This window comes from Penicillium psychrosexuale (genome assembly GCF_028828465.1).
Source record: "Penicillium psychrosexuale strain IBT 29551 chromosome Unknown utg000004l, whole genome shotgun sequence".
Lineage (NCBI taxonomy): Eukaryota > Fungi > Ascomycota > Eurotiomycetes > Eurotiales > Aspergillaceae > Penicillium > Penicillium psychrosexuale.
Genome location: NW_026643189.1, coordinates 3,144,392 through 3,171,112, shown reverse-complemented (window position 1 = coordinate 3,171,112; position 26,721 = coordinate 3,144,392). Strand labels below are relative to the sequence as shown.

General features: G+C 48.6%; 11 protein-coding genes across 11 annotated transcripts; 5 read left to right on the top strand and 6 right to left on the bottom strand.

Annotated features, from left to right (window-relative positions):
* Window positions 1-5: 5 nt before the first annotated feature.
* Window positions 6-3,045, top strand: N7518_007039 (vacuolar protein sorting-associated protein 54; the record flags this gene model as incomplete). The annotated part of the gene is made up of 3 exons (XM_057187966.1): window positions 6-90; window positions 142-2,896; window positions 2,946-3,045. The coding sequence occupies 3 exons, from the start codon at window positions 6-8 to the stop codon at window positions 3,043-3,045; spliced, it is 2,940 nt and encodes a 979-aa protein (XP_057039669.1).
* An 858-nt stretch (window positions 3,046-3,903) lies between these two features.
* N7518_007038 (uncharacterized protein) lies at window positions 3,904-5,223 on the bottom strand (the record flags this gene model as incomplete). The annotated part of the gene is made up of 1 exon (XM_057187965.1): window positions 3,904-5,223. One exon carries the CDS (start codon window positions 5,221-5,223, stop codon window positions 3,904-3,906), a length of 1,320 nt encoding a protein of 439 aa, XP_057039668.1.
* Window positions 5,224-5,750: 527 nt separating this feature from the next.
* N7518_007037 (uncharacterized protein) lies at window positions 5,751-7,295 on the bottom strand (the record flags this gene model as incomplete). The annotated part of the gene is made up of 3 exons (XM_057187964.1): window positions 5,751-6,136; window positions 6,193-6,802; window positions 6,891-7,295. 3 exons carry the CDS (start codon window positions 7,293-7,295, stop codon window positions 5,751-5,753), a joined length of 1,401 nt encoding a protein of 466 aa, XP_057039667.1.
* A 549-nt stretch (window positions 7,296-7,844) lies between these two features.
* On the bottom strand, window positions 7,845-9,050 carry N7518_007036 (alpha/beta hydrolase; the record flags this gene model as incomplete). The annotated part of the gene is made up of 1 exon (XM_057187963.1): window positions 7,845-9,050. One exon carries the CDS (start codon window positions 9,048-9,050, stop codon window positions 7,845-7,847), a length of 1,206 nt encoding a protein of 401 aa, XP_057039666.1.
* A 2,638-nt stretch (window positions 9,051-11,688) lies between these two features.
* Window positions 11,689-12,820, top strand: N7518_007035 (putative alkaline lipase; the record flags this gene model as incomplete). Its single annotated transcript, XM_057187962.1, has 6 exons — window positions 11,689-11,779; window positions 11,837-11,964; window positions 12,014-12,077; window positions 12,130-12,500; window positions 12,553-12,597; window positions 12,665-12,820. The coding sequence occupies 6 exons, from the start codon at window positions 11,689-11,691 to the stop codon at window positions 12,818-12,820; spliced, it is 855 nt and encodes a 284-aa protein (XP_057039665.1).
* Window positions 12,821-13,419: 599 nt separating this feature from the next.
* On the top strand, window positions 13,420-14,515 carry N7518_007034 (BTB/POZ domain-containing protein; the record flags this gene model as incomplete). Its single annotated transcript, XM_057187961.1, has 3 exons — window positions 13,420-13,676; window positions 13,766-13,921; window positions 13,972-14,515. The coding sequence occupies 3 exons, from the start codon at window positions 13,420-13,422 to the stop codon at window positions 14,513-14,515; spliced, it is 957 nt and encodes a 318-aa protein (XP_057039664.1).
* A 1,800-nt stretch (window positions 14,516-16,315) lies between these two features.
* N7518_007033 (uncharacterized protein) lies at window positions 16,316-18,219 on the top strand (the record flags this gene model as incomplete). Its single annotated transcript, XM_057187960.1, has 3 exons — window positions 16,316-16,584; window positions 16,756-17,376; window positions 17,442-18,219. The coding sequence occupies 3 exons, from the start codon at window positions 16,316-16,318 to the stop codon at window positions 18,217-18,219; spliced, it is 1,668 nt and encodes a 555-aa protein (XP_057039663.1).
* Window positions 18,220-19,096: 877 nt separating this feature from the next.
* N7518_007032 (PARP-type zinc finger-containing protein) lies at window positions 19,097-21,291 on the bottom strand (the record flags this gene model as incomplete). The annotated part of the gene is made up of 5 exons (XM_057187959.1): window positions 19,097-20,515; window positions 20,569-20,637; window positions 20,696-20,867; window positions 20,925-21,060; window positions 21,276-21,291. 5 exons carry the CDS (start codon window positions 21,289-21,291, stop codon window positions 19,097-19,099), a joined length of 1,812 nt encoding a protein of 603 aa, XP_057039662.1.
* An 861-nt stretch (window positions 21,292-22,152) lies between these two features.
* On the bottom strand, window positions 22,153-23,109 carry N7518_007031 (uncharacterized protein; the record flags this gene model as incomplete). Its single annotated transcript, XM_057187958.1, has 1 exon — window positions 22,153-23,109. The coding sequence occupies one exon, from the start codon at window positions 23,107-23,109 to the stop codon at window positions 22,153-22,155; it is 957 nt and encodes a 318-aa protein (XP_057039661.1).
* A 458-nt stretch (window positions 23,110-23,567) lies between these two features.
* N7518_007030 (PRKRIP1 family protein) lies at window positions 23,568-24,152 on the top strand (the record flags this gene model as incomplete). Its single annotated transcript, XM_057187957.1, has 1 exon — window positions 23,568-24,152. The coding sequence occupies one exon, from the start codon at window positions 23,568-23,570 to the stop codon at window positions 24,150-24,152; it is 585 nt and encodes a 194-aa protein (XP_057039660.1).
* Window positions 24,153-24,320: 168 nt separating this feature from the next.
* On the bottom strand, window positions 24,321-26,227 carry N7518_007029 (chaperonin-containing T-complex subunit CCT3; the record flags this gene model as incomplete). The annotated part of the gene is made up of 6 exons (XM_057187956.1): window positions 24,321-24,410; window positions 24,469-25,106; window positions 25,168-25,758; window positions 25,812-26,020; window positions 26,083-26,149; window positions 26,203-26,227. 6 exons carry the CDS (start codon window positions 26,225-26,227, stop codon window positions 24,321-24,323), a joined length of 1,620 nt encoding a protein of 539 aa, XP_057039659.1.
* Between the last annotated feature and the right edge of the window lie 494 nt (window positions 26,228-26,721).

Genomic DNA, 26,721 nt, shown 5'->3' with positions numbered 1-26,721 from the left:
CGAGAATGGTTTCGACAAGCCCCACCCACCGAGGTGGGTCGCTGGATAGCGTCGCTCACAGGCGAAGGATAGCAGAGTCGGGTCAGAATGGTGGGCAAGCTCATAGACACAATGCATGAAAATATCTTGACGATTCTGAAGCGATATCTACACTCCTGCAACCGCCGATATTACAGACCGGGCTTCTCCCTCACACCGCAATCCAATCCTCACAGAAACCGCCCACCTCCCGAGACATACCTCCCGTCACCCTCTCCACTATCCCCCATGGCGAACCCTCGGTCCTTAAAGACTACCTCAGTGAGGTCCAAAGCCTATTTGATACTTTCCAACGCACGAAGCTCGAGCCTAATGAGATGTTTTGTCAAGACATCTCCACTACCAAAGGTGACGAAGGTGACGAAGTTGCACCGCGGAAGACGAGCGTTTCGAAGCGCGGCCAGCTCGCGCCTACACCGCTGTCTACAATTCCCTCTGTGTATTTCGACGTAAACTTTCGCCTCGAGAATCCGCGCATTTTCGATGTTGTCAGTGAGCATACGGAGGTTGTAAGGCAGCCACTGTCCACCATCGGAGACGGTGATGATATTGCTACAAATGGTGACCCGCAGCCTACTGGGAAGACGCTTACTACCTACACCATCTTGCAAGAGAAGCTATCCTGGTACATGGACACTGTAGAGATTCATTTGTTATTTGCGATTTCGCAAGCGTCAGCCTCTTTTTTCGCCGTGCTCGGCTCCCTTCGTGAACTCCAGGCCGAGGCAGCCGACCCTGTCGCAAAGATCCAGAAGCTGAGGAAGGACCTCGCGCATTTGGACAAAGAGATGGTAGTCCGCGGGTTTGAGATCATCAGCTCGAAGCGAAGACGCGACAATCTGACAAAGCTGGGTGAGGCTACCAAACAGCTTCAATGTGTACTCAGCGGCGCCAGTCATTGCGAGGAACTGGTAAACTCTGGGCAGCTAGAGACGGCAATGCAACACATCTCGTACGTCGAACAGCTTGTATCCGGAACGCTGGATCCAAAAATTGGCGGCGAGTTGCATTGGTTGCTGCCGAACCCATTCATCAGGCTTATCGATCTACGCCGACTGCACGCTATTGGAGGGCTGCTGCGAGACATCGATCAGCTTCGCCTGCAGATTGGGAAAGGTTATGAAGCCCGATTTCTGAACGTCCTTTTGGGCGACTTGCGCCGACATGTGTCCGACGCATCGCCCAGAGATACTTTGGCACGCTGGACAAAACGTGCACGGGGCGCGACGGATGCCTCAGCGACATCCATGATGATGGCAGAAAAGCTGCGCGAAGAACTCATCCCTATCCTGCAGGGCCTTGGCAAGTCGCAGTATCTAGCTGCAGCAAGCACCGCGTTTCGTGAAGCTGTCATCCGAGAAATGAAGTCTCTTATCCGCCAGCACTTGCCGAGATCTACTGACGACGATAGTGAGTCTGTCACGTCTGCGTCCACGCGAGCAAGCGGTCGACGTCCGACCCAGCAGCAAATGTCGAGCATTCTGTCTCGCAACCTGCGTGCTCTCAGTCCCGAGGACGCTGAGGCGTTCCTCGTCAAGGTCTACTGCGGGATAGGCCAAGCATTACGGAGACTTAGTGTACAGGTCAAGGTTCTCCTCGATATCACAAGCGGCATGAAAACTTCAAGCAACGTACCCACTCCCGTCCAAAGCCCGGGAAGCAAGGGCAATCCGGATGTCGGTTCGCCCAGCCTTTCGATGGGATGTAATTCGCAGGAAGAGATAACTCAAGCACTTGACATGTCGAGCCTCCTCGTACAGGCAGTAGACAGGGCACAATCAGAGATCACAAAGGTGCTGCGAGTCAGAACCGAACAAACGGTTCACCTTGGATTGACCGATTTCCTAAGCTACTTCACGCTGAATCGCCTGTTTGTCAATGAATGCGAGGCGGTCTCTGGACACTCTGGAGAGGCCCTTAAAAGCGTCGTGAATAATCAAATTCACGACTTTATCCCGCTTCTGCACGAAGTAGAAAAGCAAAAGCTGGTGCAAAAGATGGAGTCTGAGAAGTGGGAGCGAATCGACTTCCAGCCCCAGGACGCATTGATTCTAGCGCACATTGTCCAGTCCATGACCACTGATCCGCCGGCATGGCTCGCTTGCACGGATGTCAGTACCGCAGGCGAACTGAATTTGCAGAGAACCCACACCCCCGCGGAGCCGATGAGTGCTGCTAAGCAGAATAAGAAAGACTCGACACTGGCGGTCATCGAGGGCGAGAAGTTTACGCTCGTTGACTCCGCGGCATTTGCGCTTCGCGGTATAGAACAATACACAATCCTAATAGCATCGGTCCCCGGCATGGCCAATGGCATCTCGATGCTCCTACTCGACTATCTTAGACTATTCAACTCTCGAACACAACAGCTTATTCTCGGTGCCGGCGCTAAAATAACAGCAGGACTGACCAATATTAATACTAAGCACCTTGCCCTTGCCTCGCAGTCGCTGTCCTTCTTCATTGCTCTAATACCCTACGTGCGCGAGTGTGTTCGTCGTCGACCGTCCGTCCCAGGCTCTGGCATGGCAGAATATGACCGGTTAAAGCGCTTATTCCAAGACCATCAGTCTACTATCCACGACAAGCTCGTGGATATAATGAGTTTTCGCGCGACCGTTTGCATCAGAGAGATGAATAAGATCAAGTGGGACGATGAAGATGAGGTGAAAAGGAACGTCAGCCCATATATGGAGACGCTCACGAAAGAGGCGCTCACACTACAACGAGTGCTGAGCAAGTACCTGCCCGCATTGAACGTGAGCATAATTATCGGACGGGTTTTTATGAACTACAAGGAGCAATGGAGTAAGGCTTTCGAAAGTGCGGCGATACGGACCGAGACCGGAAAAGCGAGGTGAGCATCTTCCTTGAGCACATGTCATTGCTGGCTAACCAATGCGTAGGCTTCTGCGAGATGCGGAGCTTCTTGAATCAAAGCTCGGCAAGATTGACAGCGGAGAAGAGCTCGGTGCACACATAATTAATATTGTCAAGGCGAAGTAGGGGGCATCCCGGCCAAAGGCAAGCACGAACGAGGGCAGGCCCGCATAAGAAGAGGAGAAGCTCTTAAATCCGATTTCTAATATTATCGTTTTATCAACCCTACCGTATCCTGTCTCTCACATAATCAGATATTTCTCTTGGCATCAAGCTTTTCCACCGCAGCAAGTCTTCTCATTCTTTTCAACCAGACCCTCAGGTCAAAAATCCCCTCTTCGGTACATGATTTTAGAGATTGATGCCTAAATCGAGCCTGATTTTAGACCGCCTTCAACACCGCCTCGTGTTTACTCCGTACAAATCTCTATCTCCCTCCAATTCCTAGCGTTTATGCTCTCCGTATCCTCATCCGCTAGGTGAAGTGACGAGATCAATTCGTGGAGGGAATAGTTTTAACGCCTAGGATTCGAGGGAGATAGAGATATATTTACGGTCGGAAGAAGAGTATCAACGCTCAAATTGAAGGGAGATTGAGTTTTATATCGGAATAGCTTCAATGTTGCGCAAGAAATATGTAGATTTGTAAAGTTAGAATAATAGCTTCAATTGTGTTTATAAAACACGGTTTAGGCAACTCTACAAAATCAGCCGCTCTATACCTTCGCGCCCTGCCGTTTACATGTGACTTGACAACCTAGTTATACACTACGGAAGAAGCAATTGAGCGGAGGGACCACGAACTCATAATTGCCCCATGTAATCTAGATTTCTACCCTCGAAATGTGTTTGATTTCCCATAAGATGTGACAAAATCCCATTTCCAATCATAGAAGCTGAAGTAATCTGCTAGATTATATACGCCATCGGACCCCCAGCCGCATCACTCATCACTAACAGCGCCAGTTCGCATAAAAACACCCATCAGGAATCATAGACACAAGGCCAAAGCGATACAAAATGACTCGGAACCACTCTGTGACTTCCAATAGAGGTAGCAAAGAATACACCAGCGTCTGCACATTTTTTGTGCAGTTCCTCTAGTTTGCGCATAGTCTCCAAGGAACTCTGCTGAACCTCTGAAGGCCCATAACCTTCAAGCCCCAAGGAAGTAAGGCGTGGCAGACAATTTGAATCTATCAAGCGGTCGATTTGATCGACAGCCCACCCGAGTAGCTCGTTGTGGCAGTGGCACAGATACAAAGTCTCAAGGGACGGCGGCAAAATCGCCATGAGTTCTTGCGTGGGCTCAAAGTCCTCATCAAGCTTAGCAAGCATTGATATAGAAATATGTAGATATTTCAACATGTTGAAGTCGGCAAACGATCCCATCCATCCCTCATCGTCTTCCGGGGGTTCGTATGATTCGCCACAGAGCCAAAAGCCTTCAAGTGTTGTCTTGTGAAGGGAGATAGATTCTTGAAGGGGAGCCGATACAATCTCAGGCCCATCGGAGATCATTCCTCCGCCAATATTCAAGCGAAACGTCTTGAGAGCCTTGCAAGATTCAATCCAGACACGGAAGCCACACTCAGTGTTGGTCATATCGAGATCAATATCGGTGACGTCTGAGAAGGGAATAATGCGGGTTTCTTCCTCTTCGCGAGCGTTGTCGACGATAGCGTGTCCTCCAACCCTGCGCATGGCGGGGAATTTGAAGAACGGATCCATGAGGCTTGCATGGATGGAATTTTCCGTATCATACCATTCTCCGAAAGCTTCAACGAGGCGAGAAAATGCCGTGGTATCCTCTCGTGCAGCCTTCACGAACATCTCCGTAACATATTCTGACATATCCGGGTAGCATATGCTGATTCGTCTCAAGCCTTTCAGCTGGGGAAGGAGCAAAGCCAACCAAGCGTCGGTGTTTCCGAGACGCAGTTGTTTATGCGGTTGCTTAGACCAACAGGTACCAGCGACAAATCCGTCAAGGAGTTCCCTATCATATTCAAAATCAACGTCGACTTCTTCATTGGCGTCCTCAGTGTCCCAGTACCCTAGCCGTATAGATCGTACTGCATTTGCCAGCTGCGGACGTCGCGCAATTGCATTGACAAGTCGACTGGCTTGGCCAATAGTATGATGGGTACAATTACCAAGAATAACCCGAGAGTAGAGCGCTGGTAGCAGAACTGTGTACAGTCGACGACATGATCGAATTAGGGAACAGCGGTCACCCTGGAAAGGCAGTTCTTCCGCAATGAGGCAAAGAGCCTCCTCTGGGAGGTCGAGAAGCATGACCATGATGTAAGTAGAAGGTTTCTTGAGAAAGAAAAGAGATGGTAGTTGGGTTCAGGTTCGGCGAGGAGGTTGCTGTGTAGAATCACGAGGTGGGGGCGATAATTGTCTACAGCACTTGGTAGGAGACCCAACCACGGCCATAGTACTCCGCATATATACTCGGTATTAAGAGAATATGAGTGTTGGTGTGGTCACCAACACAGTGAGCGCTAAGAAAGGTGATGCGGGATGTTTGACAGAAGAGGCAACAAGTGGAGACTGCCAAGAGCAACTATCAAAAGAAAGCGCTTAGCTGAGCGGTTCAGTGCATGAAATGCGAGGTGTATGCTCAGTGAGACCGAATGATATTGATTAAATTAAAATAATAAAAAGTCAACGGAATAACCCGCGAGGAGGTCTCATTTAGCAATCCCTGGATTTTGGGTCGCCCACTCAAATCCAAGATTCCTTGGTTGGTGGGATCAACAACCATGGTTCCGATCAACACTAACCTTAGCCCTAGAGTTGGGCAAAGCTGACAAAAGGGGAGATCAAGTGCCGGGATAAGGAGTAACATTACTAGGCATACGCTCTGTTTTGGCCCGACCAAACATAGACAGACGTGATTTCGACCGGGTTGGAACTGCTGGCCGCGTACTTTGTTGAGTATCTTGTTGGGTTTCGCTCTCCACTTCCGCGGGAACAGCGGATTCGACAGGAGCGGCGCGGGCCTCCTCTACCTTTATCACGCCTTTGCGTATCTCATCAGACGAAGCGCCCGGTGGTGCGGTCGTCGTCAACGTCTCAGTAGGGCGGATTAGACCCTCGGAAGTATCTTGGTTGAGCTTGATGATCTCTTCCTCCGTCACCAGACGCTCATTCTCCAAACGGACCTCGCGCCCGCGTTTATGGCAATACCACAGCACAAAGAGGAGGACTGGAGAATGTTAGTCAGCCAAAATACTATTGCACTTGGTGTGATGCTTCACTTACTGAACAATGCTAAAGACCAGAGCACATTCATGCCCATAACCGCCGGGAACCGAGCTCGCAGAAACGCCATGATGGATCGCAGCATGCCTACGAGAGCAGCGGGTTTCGACACAAGTTCTTTTAGACTTGGCACTCCCATTTTTTCTGCAACCGCAGCAGCCTTGCCCACGTTCTCCACATTGATTCCACTCTTAACGGCACGGTCGGCAGCAACCGCCAGCATCTCTGGAGCCAAGGTTTCAGTCCAACGCTCAGGAAGTTTCTCGATCAATTTTTGCATGGGACTAGGCAGCTTCGTATAGGTGTCTTGTAGTTGGCGATTGCCGTTCGTCAGCAGCATCTCCAAGTCGTGATAGGCAGTTGGGACTCCATTGATCAGATCCTTGAAGATGAGCTTGAACTTGCGTAAAAGCTCCTGTGTCTCCTCACTGATCGAAAACACACGGTTGTTATCCGCTGCCAGATTCAATCTGTCCAAAATATCTGTCACGTCGTCGGCGTCGTTATCTTTATCTGCGTTCTTCCCGTTTGTAGACTTATCCGATGTGGTCGGAGGAGTCCCGGCTTCGGTCTGTGATTTGTTCGCATCGTCGGTGTCGGTGTCTTTGTCCTATTTGCACGAACTCAGATGTTAGTACACACTCAAGCCCCAAAACCCCAAGGATCCGAAAATGAACACGATTAAATAAATGACCAACCTTCTCTGTGTTTTTCTTCCAAAACATGGCACTCCATCGTTTCTTCTTAGGTGGAGGCTTCGAGACTTCCGATTTCGGTGTCTCCGTTCTTGTCAATGTTTGCTGGGAACTCTTCCGTTCTTGCCTACCTTCCTCGCCAAGCTCCTTTGCAAACTCCTCCCCAGGCGAGGTAGGTAGAGGGATGTTTTCGGCTGGTTCGCTTATCGCGGGTTGGAAGGACGCACCAGTAGGGCTTTCGGTTGGTGTTTGTTTATTCTGCTCTGTTAAAGGGGGAACAGATTCAGGCTCGGCGGTGACTTCGCGTAGGTAGGCTTCATCTTCAGGCGTCAGGACAGGCTTAGGCGCGGTGATCATCTGTGACGAACGCCGTCGGTGTTTTATTTGGTTGAAATACTGCATAGCCATAATGGAGGGTATCAAGATACCAAGGACGGCAGTACGAGCTTTTATTTCCTGTTCCTCGATGAGAGGTAACAAAGCAAGCTGAAACGAGGCGGGCGCGTGCTGAATGTAAGGGGAAGCGCGCGCTGTAGATTGTAGTGATAGATCGACTTTCCCAAGTGGCTACATGATATGTCAAATGAAATAATATGATGATCAGGAGATGTCGCAGCTAGCCAAGTTGTACGCTAACACCAAGCTTTTATTTGTGCATTCGAGCCTGTTCATCGCGATGATATCACTGGTGGCTTCCCCGCATGTGCCACGGCATCACTAACACCGCCACACGTGCTCCATTTACGGACTTGGCTCGAATATCCTTAAAAGAGCTCTTCTCTTCCACTCAGAGAATTAATTTGCTGGCGTTCTTTAACTATGTGTATTTTGAGTGGAAGGTTGTGAGTTTATTTATTCAGGTGCACCTCGCTATTGTACTTTAGATGGAGCTATTCATTTTTATGTGCTCGTGCTTAGAAAAATCCACGTCTTCATTTGATATTCTAGGTGTTGAAGTCAAGATGAAAATGACGGATCTGCCGCCTCAAAAAAACGCATCACGGCCATTGTGATTACTGGGTACCCCATGATCACATCATGCAATCCAGTTTTCAAGATTTCCTCGCGAATAACCCCGTTCTCTGTTTTCCATTCCATCATAGACCCGGCAGCTCCCAGATCTGCTTTCGAATCAAGTTTCTTTTGCTCAAGGTCGTCATAACTGATCTCCGCTGGCATCGCAGCATTCACCGCGTGCCAAAACAAAAGTTGGGAATGGTGCCATGGAATGTCATAGTCATCCTCGGCGTGGATTATCGTTATTCGGTATTTCTCTCCGTTGATCTCGTTCGCCCGGATATATTGCGCAATGGAATCCTTGCTCGGCCATTTGTCTCGAACGAATCGCTGAAGATATTTGAAGAGGAAAGGGAACCTCGCAACTGGCGACAAGATTGGCACGGTACCCGCGACTCGATAGGTTGAGACCAATGTCGCGACGTCCACAAATGGCGCAACGAGCACCGTGCCTGCGAATACTATTGGTGGATCCTGCACAGCAAGATGTTTGGACACAGCGATGCTCACGGCCGTACCCATCGATTGAGCAAAGATCAAAATTCGAGATGGAGGGATGCCTGCAACATTCATTGCCCAATCCACCACGGCAAGGGCATCGATGATGAGCCCGGTTTCAGATGGTGACCCGGTACTCTTGCCAAATCCTCGGTAATCAAACGTCAGAACATGGATTTTCCCGGGACTGCCCGCTGACAGCGCACGATAATTTGGGACGCGGTAACCCGAGGCGACGGTCCCCCCAGCGCCGTGCATATGAAGAATCAAACGAGCCTCAGGGTCATCCCGCAATAATTGAAATCCTAGCCGAGACTTGATGTCGGACACAAAGCCTACTGGCTCTTCGACAAGAGGCATTTGGTGCTTGCGATATAATTCCACAGGAAGAATATGCCAAGCGTATAGCCATTCACCGTCCGTCGTTCTGATGGAGAACGGAGTGACCTGGTTCTTCAGGAATCCAAACCTTTCAGGGACATTGAGGTCTTTGAACCATGTCATTTGAATCGCGTGGAGATAAACGACATGTGATTGGAAGGTTGATGTGGTGAGTAACCCTAGGAGGATCAGGTACAACCCAACCGCGACACCGACCGGTATTGACGCATATTTAAAGAAAGACCTGGCTATGTCGCCAGGTGCCATGGTGGATCGAAAAGTGATGATATTATCGCGATAAGACAGAGAGTATGTCTCAAAAGTGACGGCTGACATGCAGACACAATCACTTAAGACATGCATGATGCGCGTGATGAATCGCATATTACACTGAGTTTATTAGCGTATAGGAGGTAGAAGAGCGAGATGTTGGATGCAATGCCGTTCACACCAATAAGACCTGTCCCGTAGCCGCCACTAAATTAGGGCGGTTTTTATTGCAAGGATCAGACTAACTCCCTTAACACCATGGGATTGGTAGTCTGTTCATTTTCCTATCGGTTGTTCTTTTTTGCTTATTTGCGTAATGACGTGATAGGAAAAATCGCTAATTCTTCTTGTTGTATCTAACGTCCATCGAGATATGGGCGAAGCCCGTATCTACGACCTCCCATAGGGTATGGGGACGTGCTAAGCTATGGTATTATAATGATTGTGCGCATATTGAAAGCAAGTTCTTTAAATAAATGATCCAGCAGTTTTACCGGTTAGCTGCTCGTCCTTTTCCGACCTGTGAAATGGATGCAGGAAAAAGCGGTAAGGACTTAGGAGAGTAAGATGATACATATCCATGCTAGCCAGGAACCGTGTGGGATATAAGTGATGCCGATAGTCCTGGAATAAATCTATGACATCATGCTGATTAGAACATCTATGGATATACCAGATGCCTTCCTAGTGCCCCAAAGAGGTAAATAGCTTAGACTCCTGCGCAACCTCTGCCGGACTACCGGAGCGGATGACCTTCATTTTTATAGGCTACTTATATGGAAAATTAATGCGAAATGAGAGGGCAATACCGGAGAAGAGGAAAATCGTCATATTGGCTGCCGATCGAGCTAAGGTATTTTGATAGACTGTTCGACCCTTGATGCTCGCGACGATATCTTCCATAGCAGACCTAGACAGGGCTATGAGGAATAGGTAGAAATCAACGGGAAAAAAGATGGGCGGCGTTCATAATAAGATAGAGCGCGATTCCACACGCAGCGAGCAATGACAGCACGGCAGCTGGAACAGAAAAGCGTGTTATTGCGCCCAGACATGGACGAGAGCGACGAGCTCAAGAATTGCAAACTGCGCCTTAGTCAATTATGAGTCATCACTCTAGAAATATGTCACAGCTATCAAGTATACCGGCTTGGGAAAGTGAAAAGTGCCCATCGGGCATGACGACGCAATCAAAGCGAACAATAGCTATTCAAAAAAAAGTGAAGTCAAAAGCTCTCCGATAGGATGCAACTTCGGGACCGAAGGCCTGTCTGCGGCGAAAGAGCACGACATGAAGCATGGCCAGAAATTGTGTCTTCTCCATAGAAAGAGGTATGAACTGTTGAAAGTCCAATTGAGAAAAGGGGAAAGAGATTACCAGCAACATCCTACATGTAGCACATACTATACCTATTTCAATCAAACGGGGAATAATGCAGCCACATTTCCTAAATAGGATCTGACTGGGACCGTTCCAATGTTCTAAAGTTCCAAGGCTGAGCCAAGCCCTGGGGGTTCCTGTCCAGGTGATGCTCTGATATTTGTGAATCTGCGATTGGCTATTTCAACTCCGTCGCCCGACGATCTTTCTTGGCTCGTCTACCTACATAGACCTGTATGTACATCATGATGCCAGATCCTCGGTGTAGTGGGTGCAATATGTCCCACCAAATTCAAATTAACCGCCAGATTAGAGATTGCCAAAATAGGAACTAGAAAAGTACCGCCGAATCTGTTGTCCAATTTTTCCTACTTTCGTTGGGGATGAGGTGGAGAGACCCCGAAACTAGATGCCACGAGGTGGGGGCTCAATATCTCATGCACCCCACACCGACCCTGTCCCATGTGACGCATCCGGGGTACGTTGGTGCCTGAAGAAGATTGGAACCGAGGCAGTGGTTCTGCACTACGGCATGGATTCCGCCCTCGTTGATCTAGGATCACCAACCTTATAATTTGATAATCCTCTATAGATATTCTGGCTCTTAGGCACATATGTCGGGATCGAATATATCCATCCTAACTCTAGCAAGCGTGCACCTTATGTAGTACTAAATAAAATTGGCGAAGGTATACTGCAATCAGCACCAAGAGGTGACTACCTCGGGATTAAACCTCGTACAGAACTTCGCTTCTGCATTGACGCTGCATATTTTAATTTATTTGACATTTTGCATCTTCTAATTTGGCTAAAACCCCGCAATGCCAACCATATAGGTCCCCACTCCCGAACCCTAAACTACTCCACACTATGGTACAGCGGTCTAGTAGCTAGTGCACCAATTCGGATATACATACCCACAGCATAGTTTGCAATATGAGTTATTTTATAAATCGAAATACACCAATATCGCTTCACTATGCGTAATGAGTTCCTGGCTCCGTGCTCTGGATTTCCTATTTGGGACCATCCCCGATGTAACCCACCTGGCGCAATTCCAACTCCTCCGCGGCATAACTATAGTGTGAAAATATAGTGACAGTGAGTACGGGGAAAGGTTTGAGGGGTAGTTGAAGCATTATTTAAAGAGCAACCAAGGCAGTTTTTCTTTTTTCTTTCATCCAAAACAGCGCTCAAGCAGCCTTGCTAAATATTTCAACAACGTTCTACAAAATACTTGAATATTGTTCCAACATGTTGTTCAACAGTCAATCCTTGCTTGTAGGGATATCCTTGATTTCTCAAGCCCTTTCTGCACCTCTTTTGGAGTCGAGAGCAACTGCTGGTGTGTCAATCCACCAGCCCATCTCTGTTAGCTAGGCAGCTCTAACCTCATCTCAAGCCAGCGCTGCCTTCCCTGATTTGCACCGTGCAGCACAGCTTTCTTCCGCTGCTTACACTGGTTGTATCGGAAAAGCCTTCGATGTCACTATTACCAAGAGGATTTATGACCTCCTGACCGACACCAATGTAGGCGTGGTATTTGCTTTTTACGCTAGCAAATGACTAATTCCAATAGGGATTCGTTGGATACTCCACGGAGAAGAAGACGATATCGGTTATCATGAGGGGCTCGACTACCAGTATGGACAAATTATTGATTTTAATACTAGGTCACCTTGCTAATCAATCCAGTCGCCGACATCTTGAATGACATTGACATTACCCTTGTCACTCCCTCGCTCTCGGGCGTGACCTTCCCTTCCGACGTGAAGATCATGAGAGGTATTAACAGACCTTGGTCAGCTGTACACGACACCGTGATTGCCGAAGTCAAATCACTCATCGCGAAGTACCCGGATTACTCTTTGGAGGCAGTCGGACATTCCTTGGGTGGTTCCCTCACATACATTGCCCACGTTGCACTGGCTCAGAACTTCCCGGGGAAGGCACTCACCAGCAACGCACTTGCTGCTTTTCCCATCGGCAACGAAGCGTGGGCCAACTTTGCTAGTTCGCAGCCCGGTACTTTGAACCGTGGAAATAACATTCTTGATGGTGTTCCAGTAAGACATGGTTGAACTTTAGATGATGCAATGAAGTGGCTAACCGTAGCAGAACATGTACGTGAGCGGGCTTATCAACTTCAAGCACTATGGATCCGTGAGTGATCCTATCGAGGGCTTTTCATACTAATATTCAATCGCTTACCGACCGTGACCATACATAGGAATACTACAGCGCTGGCTCGGGGGCCACCTGCGTAAAGTGCGCAGGGGAACGAGACCTGGCCTGCTCTGCTGGCAATGGCATGTACGCTGTCACTATCGGTCACTTCTCGAGCTTTGGCATTACGATGCTTACTGCTGGTTGTGGCCTGTTTTGAGTACCAGAAGTGGACACAACTGGGCAATACATGATATAGATCGCTTATTTTGGGGACAAAGCGATTTTGGATGATTACTTCCTCGCTGGCGAGGGATGACAGAAATATGTCAACTAACCTAACATGACCAGTCTCAATATATATATATCATTTGACGTCAATCACACTCTATTATGGCTTGTTAAAACAGAGGTAAGTCATAACGGCGCTCTTAACAAAGATACCATGTATGTTTTCATTGGTTCAGATCTAGCGCATGACGTGAGATTTCAACACCAATATGCACAGCCCTGGAGGGTTCTCAAAGAACCAGCCACACAGAATCTCACTTCAGCCTAAGCCTCAATAACAGGTGACTTCGTCCCTAGTCACATTTGATATCACCTGACCCCCGCATTAAAACCCCCTCTTCCCATTTTCCTTCCTTGTTTTTTCTCTTTCCTCCCACGCCTGCTGGAGTCGATAACTTTTCGCTAAGAGAGTCATTCCAGATTCTCGAATGCAAAGCCATCCCAGAACTGTGTATTCCTCGTCTTTTAATTAAGACACGGGGGGACCGTTTCTGAGGGGAGCTTCCAAGACTCACATGCTTCGTGTGCATGACTAGCAGCGTCAATCTGTATTTCTTTCGACCAACTCGTATCACTCCTTCTGATAATTACAAGATTATTTCGTCATTCCTGACCGTCTTCTATGGGCATATATCGGCAATAGGATTACTTTGCGCCGTCATGTTCAAGCGCTCTTTCGTATCTAAGGACCGGGCGGGTAAAACCGTCAAGGTCGCCAAGAAGAAGTACGACGAGCTGGTTAAGGAGAAGATGAAACAGAAAGTGGAAAGTCCCTCAACGGGAAGGTGTGTTTCCTTTTTATATATAAATGCGGACCTACGCTCTCCATAAATATCGACATTTATTTCATGTGCTGATAAATGTATCCCTATAGCCCCCTTACCAGCCCTATCATTACTATGATTGTTGGCCGGGACCAGCGTCTCTTCGCCGCCCATGAAGATGTCCTATCCGTGTCGCCGTTCTTTAGTACTGCTTTGAAGGAGCAGTTTCTCGAAGACGGTGCCAAGCAACTGAGTTTGCCTGACGAGTGAGACAATCCTGCCTATTCGATTGAGCAAAAACTTACACTTGAGATAGAGAACCTGAGATTCTGTCGTGTGTTCTCGAGTTTTTGTACAAGGGCGACTACTTCCCGCGTTTGTTGCGTGGAAAGCAAAGACACTCTTGGTCACTCGAGAACGCCCAGGATATCAATCAGACTGGTGGCCGTGGATCGAGCGAGCCGACAATGTTCCACTCCGGAGTGGGAGATCTCGTTCTCCGAGACACAGCAGTGTACTGTGCTGCCGAGAAGTACGGCTTGGAAGAACTCAAGCGCCTTGCCCTCCGAAAGCAAGGTCTTCAGAGTGGTATTCCAGCCGACGTGATCTTGCGATCCGCTCGATATGCATATGACAACACACCCGAGTCTGATTCCCGGCTGCGCGCTCATTACCTGGCTCTCATCATCCGCAGTCGCAAGACTTTTAAGAGCAGTGGAACCTTGCAGATGGAGATGGAGGAAGGAGGCAAGTTATTCTTCGACCTGTTTGTGGCGATGTGCAACCACATGGATGACCTGTCAGAGCTGCGGTACGATTCAATTTCTCCTTCTTCTCCTTCTCCTTCTCCTTCTCCCTGACCATATCCCTCCGTTACTGCTGACTGCTTTTTCTATCCCGAGCCCTGAGTGCTTACATTCGTGTCTACCAGCACCAAGCGATCGCCGAGGTTTTTCTAGACGGTTGTAACATTTCCTATGTACTGGATCGAGCGACTTAGATTTTGAAATTGAACAAGAGAGGCATGCATCTTTTGCACCAGAATGACAGCGACCTTGCACTAGCCTGCATTTTTGCTTTGACAGCAACTTGAGCTTCGCTTCTCTCGAGGTTGGCCGCCCTTTTGGTTTGAAGAACCGATCTTATTCGCTTTTAATCGGATCCACGGCGTATATTGACTTGCGTTCGACCACTCTACACTCCTTGAGATTGAGTTTTTTCGACACATTCTTTGATGATTTGCACTTATTCTACTGCTCTTGTTTGCGACAATGATTATGCCTTTGTCCCTAATCAGGCGATGCGTTCGTTTATCGCCTATTTTACTCTTGGACAAGGCGCCTACTTGGTGATGAGAAACAGAAATGAAGAAATTTGGCCACCTCAAACAAACAAGTTGTAGAAACATTTGCCCTATGCATGCTGATGTTGTATCCCATCCCCAACCATTTTTGGTCTTCAGATTATTGCAAGCGTTTGCCCATTGATGCACTGAATCGTGGATTGATTTTAGGTTTTGAAGCAGAAATTCACTACGCCCTCTTCATTTCAAGGAAGCGAATTGGTGTTGTGAATAAATGTCTGCTAATTTCGATAGTTTTATTTTCCACCGGAGTCGCTTTCAGACATTTCGCACAACCATTCTCGGACCTTTATACAAAATCTCGACCCCAAACTCCTTCGGAGTCCTCTGGGCACATTTCGTCAAGCGTTGTTATGACCGATAGTGTTCATCGAAGGTTATTTAATGTTGCGGGAACAGACAAGTTTATTCCTATGCAATAAAAGCCTGTCTGTAGCACATCAGAACTGCAGGCTAGGTCATTATTCTCTCGTATATCAATTGAAAGCTCATAGGCAGCTTTTAAGTCCCTGATTACAGTCATTACTTGCCAATAAGATTGGCTTCGAGTTTCTTAGGTGAGTCTCGGAACCCTAAAACAACCTAGGCAATATCCAGGATTTGGGGTCTCTTCTTCACAACGACATGATTTCTTAACTCTGATATACAACCTCAGTAAAGAAAACCTCGGGGTTATCGCCAAGATGACATTTATAAAGTATTGATTCAATTGCAGTCAAGAAAACGTTTATTTTCTACGACAAGAAGCTCTCACCCGTCGCTTACACCGACGCATTATTAAACCGCGGGCTTTGCGTTGTTCTCAACGTTGATGGGCATCTCAATATCACTTCTTCTCTTTCATAGTCTATATAGCCTCTACCTGTGCTAGCAAAGACAATACCATGTGAGTTATCTAGCCCTCATTGCAAGCTGATTCCGGCGACGCGAACTACATCTGCGAGATTTCTGACCATTCAGTCTACGCTCAGAAGCCTGTTTCCTCTTCTTTTAAAGGTCATTAATGATATCTAGTACCAGCTGCAATTCTTTCAACAATTTCACAACAGGAGTCTAGCTTCCCATCATTATACTCTTGGTTCTATCCCCGGCAACTCAATATCGTCTTTCGGATTGATCGCTTACAAGATCAATCACAGCTTCACTTCCTTTTGTACTTCAAAGATTTTGACTTGCATAAAACAATCTTCCACTGATACTAACGACCACTGCCAGCTCCCGGTGACAAAGATCAACAATCATCTTCTCAGAAGAGCAACAAATTCTTAAATCATCCATGCACAACCTTACAACCAAGATGGGACCCAGAACTTATTTGACCACTGACTTGAGGCACCTAGGCAAGCCACGCCCGCTGGAGGCTGGTGAGACCTATGTTGTCCGGTTCAAAAACTCCCTCCGTCAGTACAAAGCTGATGTTTGGATTGGCGTCGTGCTGCCGGAGAAATTCGGACCAAACAGACATGTCAATCGCCGCCCTGTTGGTGCCCAGCCAGTTGAGGGTGTCTGGATGACGCACCTTAAAGACCGGGTTTACTCAATCTATCTTCCGGGACGGAATATGTAGTAAGTTTGCTCTCCTTTTTAATACCCAAAAAAGACACCTAACGTTGTGTGTTTATTGATGTATATGTGTGTCCGTTGGTTTTTCTGCATGTTTGTTTATCTATATGTCACCATTTCTGATTGCACATATGCTTGTTTGTCTATACAGATTGGAAGCTAACATGCATAAAGCAGATGGGTCGGGCTGCAGGACCTCTTTGTTCTAAATGAGAAAACCGTCAATGTCCTCAGGCGTGCGCAGAGAGAACCAGATGCTAAGATCTGGGATGATCTGGTGGAAATCATTCGAACTGAGCCCGGACTAGAATTCTGGAAGAACATGGCTCTCCAGGAGCAAGGTGCTAAGGGCAAACGAGGCAAGGAACTGCGCCTCATCTTACCGAGTGGCCACAAAGGCCTTGTCTCCTGTGGAGAAAGCGATGAGGAATCTGAGTCCGAAGAGGAACATAAAGAAGCTATATTAGATCACGCCGAGCCTGTTACTGATGTTGCACCCAACGCATCTAATGGGCAATCAACCATGAGATCATTTTCTGACTCGCGCGCTGCACAGGGCATTCAGTTCAGGCAGGCATTGGGGGTTTTCCCAGATCCTACCCCCGCTACAATTGCATCTGATTCCATCCCCTTTGCAGACAGAGAGAACTCTACCTTAGGGATGACGAAGAAATTCCAGCCTTTCATCCCTCTGATACCTCATCCCCCTTCTTCTCGCCCAACATCATCACCATTCATTACGCCGGCGACCACCATGACTCTGAACGTGATGCCCAAGGTTGAAAATGATACTAGGTTTGCCAAATTCTAATGTCCATTCTCCACGCACATTCACTGACCAATATGTTTTAAATATACAGTGATACTGCTAGTGCTGTTGCCGATGTGGCATCCGAGAAACCCGCTCCAGAGGTCTCGATCTTCGACCTGACCCTCAATCAGGCTCTGAAGCACGTCTTCCTGAACCAGCATGCAGCCGCCAAGATCATCGATGTTTTCATAGGTGCCGTGGCTCTTGAGAGACAGCCCGAACAGCTGCAGATTTGCGAGTACCTGGCCAATGGAGAATTCACTCCTCGCCTGATTACACTCAAGAACTCTGGCTTCTCCCACCCCACTCCATTCCCAGCCTTTGATTCCAACGGCGCCACTATCTACCGCCTGGTTGGTGACCAAATGGGCATTGGTCAGAACTTCAAGTTGAACGGTGTGGGCAACAGCTTCGATCTGGAAAACGCCATCATCGTCCTTGGAAGAGTGTACCTCCAAGCCCGTCGTTTTGGCCTGATGGATTTGGTTTACCGAATTGCATTCAAGCTCCAAGTCGCTTGGAACTGTTACCCGGAGCTCTACCAATGCAAGCCCCTGCTTGAGGTCGCTTCTCTTGCTTTCACCGGTAACACCGAGTTCGAGGAGCCCAATTGCGATTACCTCCAGTCGTGGTTGATTCATTTCATTGCCGAGGCCTCCGATTTGCTCACCTACAATGCTAGCGAGCAGTTCTGGTCGTTGTTGCGTGCCCATCCAAAGCTCCAGGACAAGGTTCTCCACCTGCGCACGCTGGCTCACGTCAATAACCCGGAGTTGTATGGAAATACCCGTGCGCTCCTCGACAGTCGCGGTCTTGGAAACCTGTGATGTGCATTCTGATCGAGCGGGGATAACACAGTGAACTTGTGTCCCCCTTGTCTCCCAGGTGCATATCAAGCAGATTGGATTTCTCAACTCTGCTTGCTTGGTTCATATTTCGCTTTCTACTGGTTTCGATCATGGATCATTTGTATTCTTGATCATTTTGCTTTTTTGCGTGCTTTTTCCTTGCATTTGCTGATTATGGGGCTCCGGTCATTTCGATCTTACACAACAGAAGGAGTCACATCTCAATGGTTTTATCTTCTTTTGTTTCCGTTGCTGTGAGGTGGAAATAGTGAGGCCGTGCAAGCCCATAGTTAGCTTTTATGCTTTTATCAGGGAATTATTCTTATTCAACAGATTTCGTCTTTAATACTCGCAGTGATAGATAGATAGGCCTTCAAGCGTACTATGTATTTCAAAGGCCACACGCAGCTTGAATCTTGCAAGCCATAGCGACAAGAGTAGATCCTAGTATCCGCCCAGCAACCTTGATGTACAAACCACCTTGCTATTGAATACCTACTGCTGGGACTAATTTTTTTAAAAAAATTGAATTCGTTATGTCAACTCGTAGGCTAATCAATGGTGAGAACGATCCCAAAGTGCATACAAATATGGCGGTGCACCTGTGCAAACCAGCCATCGCTAAAGGGAAACCGAACCTCACGCCTAGAGGAAGAAAAAGAAAGAACAAACAATGAAAAGAACTGAAAGAAAAGCAGAAAATCAAGATTCGTTAAAAAACTACCCGAGAGAAAAGAAATACCAGTTACAACATAAAGAGCGGAAGACAGGAGGAGGTGGTATTTCTTTTCATAATTGGCATGACTGCCAATTCATCCACACGAAGTGGGAAGCTCGACACGAAGGGAAAGACACCTCAGTAGTCATCGTTAGTCTTCTCAGCCTTGATTGGCTTCAGAGGAGACCCAGACTCAAGGGGCATCTCAACATCCTCAGCCTTGATTGGCTTGAGGGGAGACTCGAGGGGCTTCTCAATGGCGCCCTCAGCGGGCTTCTCGGTAGCGTCGATGACAATGGGCTCACCGGAAATTTCGGGGGAAGCAATCGTAATCTCGGGAGCAGCCTCGGTCTTCACGATGGTGCGCTCAACACTGACAGATGTCTCAGGGGAGGCCTCGGAAGACTCCTCAACAGCCTGGTCAGCGGGCTTAGCGGCGACCTTGACGGCAGCTGGCTTGCGACCTCTCTTGGGCTTCTCGGTGGTTTCAGCAACGTTGTCGGTGGACGCCTGCTTAGCCTTGTCGGCTGCAGGCTTGCGGCCGCGAGTTGCCTTGGGCTTGTTCTCGGGGGCGCTGTTGTTGTCCTTGGTCTTGCTGGTGGCACTGCGAGTGCGGGGCTTCTCGGTCAACTCCTCGGCTTGGCTATCCTTGGAAGCATCGGATTCGCTGGTCTTGGCTTCCTTGGTAGCCTTAGTAGCCTTCGAGCCGTTGGTCTTTGCGCTAACAGCCTTGGCACGGGTGACAGACTTCTTGGTCTTGCCGTTGGTAGGGCTAGTCTCGTTGTCGGTAGAGGAGACTTCTTTGTTGGGAGAAACATCGTTCTTGGGATCCTTCTTGGCGCGAGTTGCACGCTTCTTAGGCTCGGCGGCAATGGCGGTCTCGCTGTCGGCAGATGAGATATCCTTGTCGACGGGGGAAACATCTTTGTCGAGATCTTTCTTGGCACTGGAACGAGTGGAACGAGTGGTACGAGTCACAGTCACCTCCTTGGTTGGCTGATCCTCTTCGGCAGGCTCAACTTCGTCGGACTTCTCGGTGACGGTAGTCTCAGAGGGAGAGACTTTCTTGCTACGAGTAGCACGCTTGGTGGACACCTCCTTAGGCTCAATATCGGGAGAGGCACTGATCTTCTTGCCACGAGTATCATGATCATGCTTCTTGGGTTCAGCGGACTCGGTGGTGAGCTTAGTGTCAGCATCGGCACCTTCGTCAGAAACTCTCTTGGCGGGACGGCCACGCTTCTTGGGCTCGGCCTTGACCTCGTTGTCAGCATCAGGACTAGCCTTCTTTGCAGGACGGCCACGCTTCTTGGGCTCGACCTTGACATCGGTCTCAGCAGGAGCAACTTGCTCCTCGGCAGCCTTCTTGGCGGGACGACCACGCTTCTTGGGCTCCTTGGCCTCAGCCTCAATGACAGTGGCCTCAGAGATAGCATCATCCTCGTCAGCTTTCGTAGCACGAGTTTGCTTCTTCTTGGCGGGCTCCTCGGCAGCATCCTCAGAATCAGTCAGGCTATGCTTCTTGGCAGGAGAGGACTGCTCATCATCGTCCTTGGGCTGTCAATTAAGTTAGCATGTCATATATCATGAGGATAGAACATGGAATTCACCTCATCGGCCTTGCCCTTGCCAGCCTTGACACGCATGCGAGATTGTCCAGGGCGGTTGCATTCAACATCCTATGAAGTATTAGTCAGTTGATCTACAGTCTTTGAGCATCAAGACAGGTGAACTTACGCCCTTCCACTCGTCGTCTTCGACGTGGCCCACTTCGATGGCCTTGCGAATCTTGGCCTGGAGTTCCTTGCTCATCTCATCAAAGCCATCAATGCGAGAGAAATCAGGATCCTCGCTGTTCTCAGTGAGCGCCTTCTTGACGTTCATGATTTGCTTGGGGGTGAAGCAGCCCCTGCATGGATGTCAGTACTCAGGGATAGACCTTATGTTTTAACAAGGTTGGACTCACCAGTGGCGCCAGGACCAGCTCTGGAAGGTCGAGCCGTCAACCCAGCTGCCGACTCGCAATTCACCCTTGGCGATCTTTGTCTTCTCCTTGGCACATTCAGAGCCTTTGCAGCCAGCACGGCCTTGAGCAGCGACCTCTGATCATGAAGTTAGCTGTGATGTCCTGAAGTCTGTCATGGTGCCTTGGATTTGGGAGAGGTGGGTGCTTTTGCCAGAAATGCCATAGGTTAGGGCACAACATGACAATATCAGTTGTGAAACCAGGCATTTTCACTTGATACAACAGATATACATCCATTGACCATGAGCACAGCAGTAGGAAGGCATAGACATATGAGATGAAGCTACTTACCGAAACGGTAGGGCATTTTGACTAGTGGTAGTCAAAAGTAGGAAAAAAAAGAAGATGTGTGAGAGAAGTTAACGATGGTTGTGAAGTGAAGTAGGTACATATAGTTTTCTACTAGCAGGTCGCTGGCGAACAAAGGAAAGTGAACAAAGAAAGCGAGAATCGATTGCACAATAAACGCAGTCCGAAAACAGGCAAGTTCGAAATTGAAGTTATTGTCAGAGTCAAATGAATAGAATGTTACACATGCATGAGCGTCAATTGACTTTGAACCGAGTATTGACTCACGTTCTTTCATTGTTCTCAGTCGACCGTGAGTACTCGTGAGATATGAAGTGGCTGGGACAAAGAACGTGTCATACCCCTTTCGGACAGCTGTGTTTTCTGGCCAATCAGAGTTCTTCTCAGCGCATAATCACATTGTACTTTTTGTTAGGATTTTTTCTGAATTATTTCGAGAATAATTAATACATTCGACTAGTCTGTATAGATCCGACCTACTAGACCTAAAAGGGGCTGGTATTAAGTGCTGGTAAGAAGATGGTTGAAATCTATTGTTCAAGTGGTAGTCCAAGTATTGTCGAACTCCAATAGATAGCTCAAAATAGACAATAGTTATCCGCGGCAAAGTTGTAGTCATAGAAATGAGGGTATCATAGCATCTTATAGCATAATGAATGCAAAATTTAATGATGTGACGAGAAGCGTTCGCCCACGTTCAGAATATGTTGGTGCGAGTCGATCGTACCTGTCATGATATTTTTTTAGTCAATTTTGTAGACTTTCCCATTCTATAGGCATAGGTTGTATAAACATCCGTCATGGGAATCTGACAGAACCTAATGCTAAGAGAATAAGAGTTTCACATTAGCATCATTGTCTACAAGCTGTCCTGAAACTTCCACCATGCGTCCAGGACATCGTTGTAGCCCATTTTTTCCAGACGCTGTGCGACCTGGCGGCGCCAATCTTTTTTAGAATATTCATTCCCATAATTAAAATCCATTCCTGCGGAGATTCGGAATTTTGTTCTGACCCATTCGATAGGGACATAGCCAGCAAGCTCCCAGTCGATGATACCTAGCGAGCCTGTCGAGATATCGACAAGAATGTTTGTAGGACCAAGATCGCAGTGATAGAAGACAAGTCTAGAGACATCCATAGATATCTCGGTACAATTCTTTAGGAGCTGTTGTGGAGCAAGGGCATCAGCCATTTTGCTGTTACCTTTGATGAGATAACGTTCCAACAGCTGGCGTCCATCTACACCGCTAATGGTATCGCCCTTCCATGCTGCTAAGCGATTGCAAACATCCGCGACCTTGCCGATGTAATGCTGACGAAGATCGTCGTCCATATTGGGCCAAGCCTCATGAAGGAGCTGGCCTGGCACCCTCGAGACGACGAGGAAGTATCGCGAGTCAGTCTCGAAATGATGGAGGACGTTCGGGAATCCAAAATTATGCGGTTCTTGATCTTTGAGAAATTGTAGAGTCACATGCTCTCTGGTTACATCGGGATAGTCCATGTGATGCGCTTTGATGAAGGCTTCGCCTGCCCTCCAGACAGCCGCTTGATTGTCAACTGCGTGGACTCTCGAAATATAAGATGAGTTCTCTAGGAGGGGCTTAGAATTCGGAAGAGGCTTGGGTGCGGTGGAGAGAGCGAAATGCCCTCCATTGCCGTCGCTCCAGCATGTTTGGTTGGCTGGAATATTGTCCGGGAGGGGCGACGAATAATGGGTAAGAAGAAGGGTATTTGAGATTAACCAAGAGCTCTTGTCAACTTCCTGTATTGAGTCATTGAGGTGCGGCTGAGGCAGGTTAATCGATGACATGTCGATTGATGTTGAGGTTCGAATAAACACAAATGTTGCCGTGGCCGTTTTACCTATGGCTCCCCGCTCACCGTGTCAATGTATACTACAGTATCTAGAAGACAGCCGATTATCAACAAGCTAAACAGCATAGAAGTAAGTATCCCGAGCTAAAGAATAGTTGGTTATACAAAAGAAAATCTTCGGAAAGGGTATGCCGCTAACCGAAGGCGGTTAGAGTATGTCGACGTTAAAGGTTCAAGGTTCTACATCTTAAGCTTGTTACTACTTACTACTCGCCTTTCTCGCTGCTTTGAATAAACCAAAATCCACACAGCACACAGTGGAAATCTCCCAGAAACCAAAGGGCAGGCTCTTCCACTACCAATTCAAAGCCAAAGACGAGAACCCCTCTCACTCGCGCAAACCCCACGATTCCACGCGGTCGCATCACCTCTCCTCAACCCAACATCCGCACAATGTCCGAGCCAGGCCCAGAGTCGATTCCCACAAGCGCGGATCCCCGCAGCAAGCGGCCAACAAAACGGCGCGCCGTGACACCGCATTCCGAGGTCGCCAACCAGATCGAGACACTCTTCAAAGACCCGAGCAAAGACCTGCAACTACCGGATGTCCTGAAGCCGCGCACCGTCGCGTCCCTGTCGGCGCCGCCAGAGATCGTGACCAATGTGCAGGGATCGTCGGCCGGTGCGGGCTCGGGCGAATTCCACGTGTACAAGGCCAGTCGGCGGCGGGAGTATGAACGACTGCGGATGATGCAGTCCGAGGTGGATAATGAGAAGAATAATGAGACTTGGGAGAAAGAGCGGGAGGAGAAGAAGCGCAAAGATGACGAGAAGACGGAGAAGAATCGGAAAAGGAGGGAGAAGAAGAAGAATGCGCGTGGGAAGAAGGGCGGTGGTGATCATAAGGATATTGCTCCTGTGGAGAGCTCGGCTGCCCCGGGCTCGATGGTCACTATGGAAGACCAAAATGGGGGCGATGTGGATGGTCAGGTGGCCCAGCAGGAAGTTCCTGGTGTCATTTTCCACGATGAGGACTAGCGAGGCAGGTTGAAATGCTGGCTGTGTACGATACGAAGATACCCATCTGGATTTGGTTTTTTTTGAATCTAGGATATTCATACAGAAGGAAGACAGCCATGAGGCAAATCGTGTAACATTATGTACGGACCTCGAGTCCAAGTATCATTTTTCTTTTTCGTCTATCAATCATTCGTCGCCGCCACCACCGCCGCCGCTGACCTGCTGGGCGGACTTTGCGCTGCAGATGTCGTCGACACGGAGAAGGAGACATGCGGACTAGAAAGAGAAATATGTTAGTGAAATGTAGTGTGCGTAGGAAACAGTAAAAGCTTACCTCGACCGCAGTCTTGATGCTCTGAAGCTTGACGGCTTCGGGCTCCCAAACACCGTACTCCCGCATATCAACCAACTCGCCAGACTCGCCGTTTAGACCCCAGGTATTGTGGCCCTCGACATGCTTGGCACGGAGACTGGTAAGCACACGGATAGGGCTAGCACCAGCGTTCTGGGCCAATGTCCGGGGAATGACCTCCATAGCGTCGGCAATGGCCTTGTATGGCCACTGCTGGACACCCTCAACGGAGCGGGCAAGCTGGCTGAGCTTTACGGAGACAGCCATCTCAGTAGCACCACCTCCGGGAGACAGACGAGGGTGGAAGATAACGTTGCGAGCAACGGACATGGCATCCTGCAAGTTGCGCTCAATCTCGTTCAGAATATCCTTGGAGGGGCCGCGCAGCAGGATTGTGCAGGCCTTCGGGGTCTTGCACTTGCGAATGAATGTGAAGTACTCATCGCCAATCTTTTCAATCTCGAACAGTCCGCACCCGGTACCAATATCAGACTCCTGAATGTCATCGACGCGGTTGACGATGGTAGCACCGGTTGCACGGGCAATACGGTTGTTGTCGGTCTTTCGCACACGGCGGAGGGCTGTGATGTTGGCCTTCACCAGGAAGTGCTGTGCAAGATCTAGTAAAGCTCGGTAGTTAGAACATGCAATCAATCATTCTTAACCAGGTCGCTTGCTTACCGGAAACACCCTTCTCGGTAATAACAACGTCAGGCTTGAAGGCCAGAACAGCCTCGCACATGTGCTTGACCTGCTCCTCCTCAATCTGGAGAATACGGTTCCAGTCATCCTCCTTGGAAATCTCAATGTTGGTTTGAGACTCGCCCTTCTTGTACTCCAGGGGGCAATCCAGGAGAAGAATACGGGGGTTCTCGATTCTGCGACGCATCTTGGGATGCGTGATATCTTTGTTGACCATCACACCATCAATCACCTCAGAGTCCTCAATTTGACCACCGGGGACCTTCTCAATACGGGCATAGCGTTTGATATCGACTTCCTGCTTTCCACTACCGACATCGAAGGAAACGGTTCGCACAGCCTTCAATGCAAGACCGCACATGAGCTCTGACCAACGGGACACGAACTTGGTTCCGATGGAGGACTGGATAAGACTGTACATGGCCTTATCATCATGAATGTCGACGGGTGTCGAGACATCCTCCACGATCTGAAGGGCATCGGCGAGCGCGCGCTTGAAAGCCTGGATAATGACGACGGGGTGGATGTTGCGTTCGAGCTGGGGGACGGCCTGGGCGAGCATTTCACCGGCTACGGAATATCAGCATTGACCATCGAGTCCTCCGAAATCAATCTTGCCATACCTAGGATGATGACTGTCGTGGTACCATCTCCGACCTCCTCGTCCTGGGTACGGCTGAGCTCGATCATGCTCTTGGCCGCGGGGTGCGACACTTCGATCTCTCGCAGAATAGCGTGGCCATCGTTGGTCAACACAATACCACCCATAGGGTCCAGCAGCATCTTCAACATCGCCTTGGGTCCGAGACATGACCGAATGATATCCGCAACACTGGTGTTTATTGAATTAGCATCGAGCGGGGGAGAAAAGCTGAGGATCGAGGGGTAGCGTACGTCTTGGCCGCAGTAATGTTAGACATCTGTGCTCTCCGACCAACCTGGCGCTCGCCAGAATTGGTGTCTGGATGATTTGTTAGCACTTAAAGGGGAGCAACTTGATGGGGGGTAACCTACTCATCACCACCACCGGAGCCTGCATATTGGCGGTGATTTATTGTAGTTGAGTGGGAAATGGATATAAAATGGTCTTGATCACTTGTGAATATCAAAAAAAATATTGCACGAAGATGATGATCCAAGAGTTCGGACTTCAACGCTGTTCGCCCGCGTTCTATCAAATTTCCAGGCGAAGTGGGAGCTCCCTCGGGCTAGTCCATATACGGCTAGCGTGGGGCCCTGACAAACTAGGCAAACATCTCCAACTTAACTAGTTATCTAGAAGTCTACAAAGCTGTAGTTCAATATATAGTCGCAATACTTTTCTCATTGGGTATTGCTATAAATGTTCAAATAGCACTGCAGAAATAAAAGTAGTCTGGGAAAACCGCCATATCCGATCTCAGCATGCCAAGCGATTACCATACCAACCTGTGTCTTCATTTGGATCACCCAACTTGAAGGACATGACGAACACCCTGGGCAAAGTTGCTAGCGTATTTTCTACGGCACCAATGATAATAGAAATTCTAATCA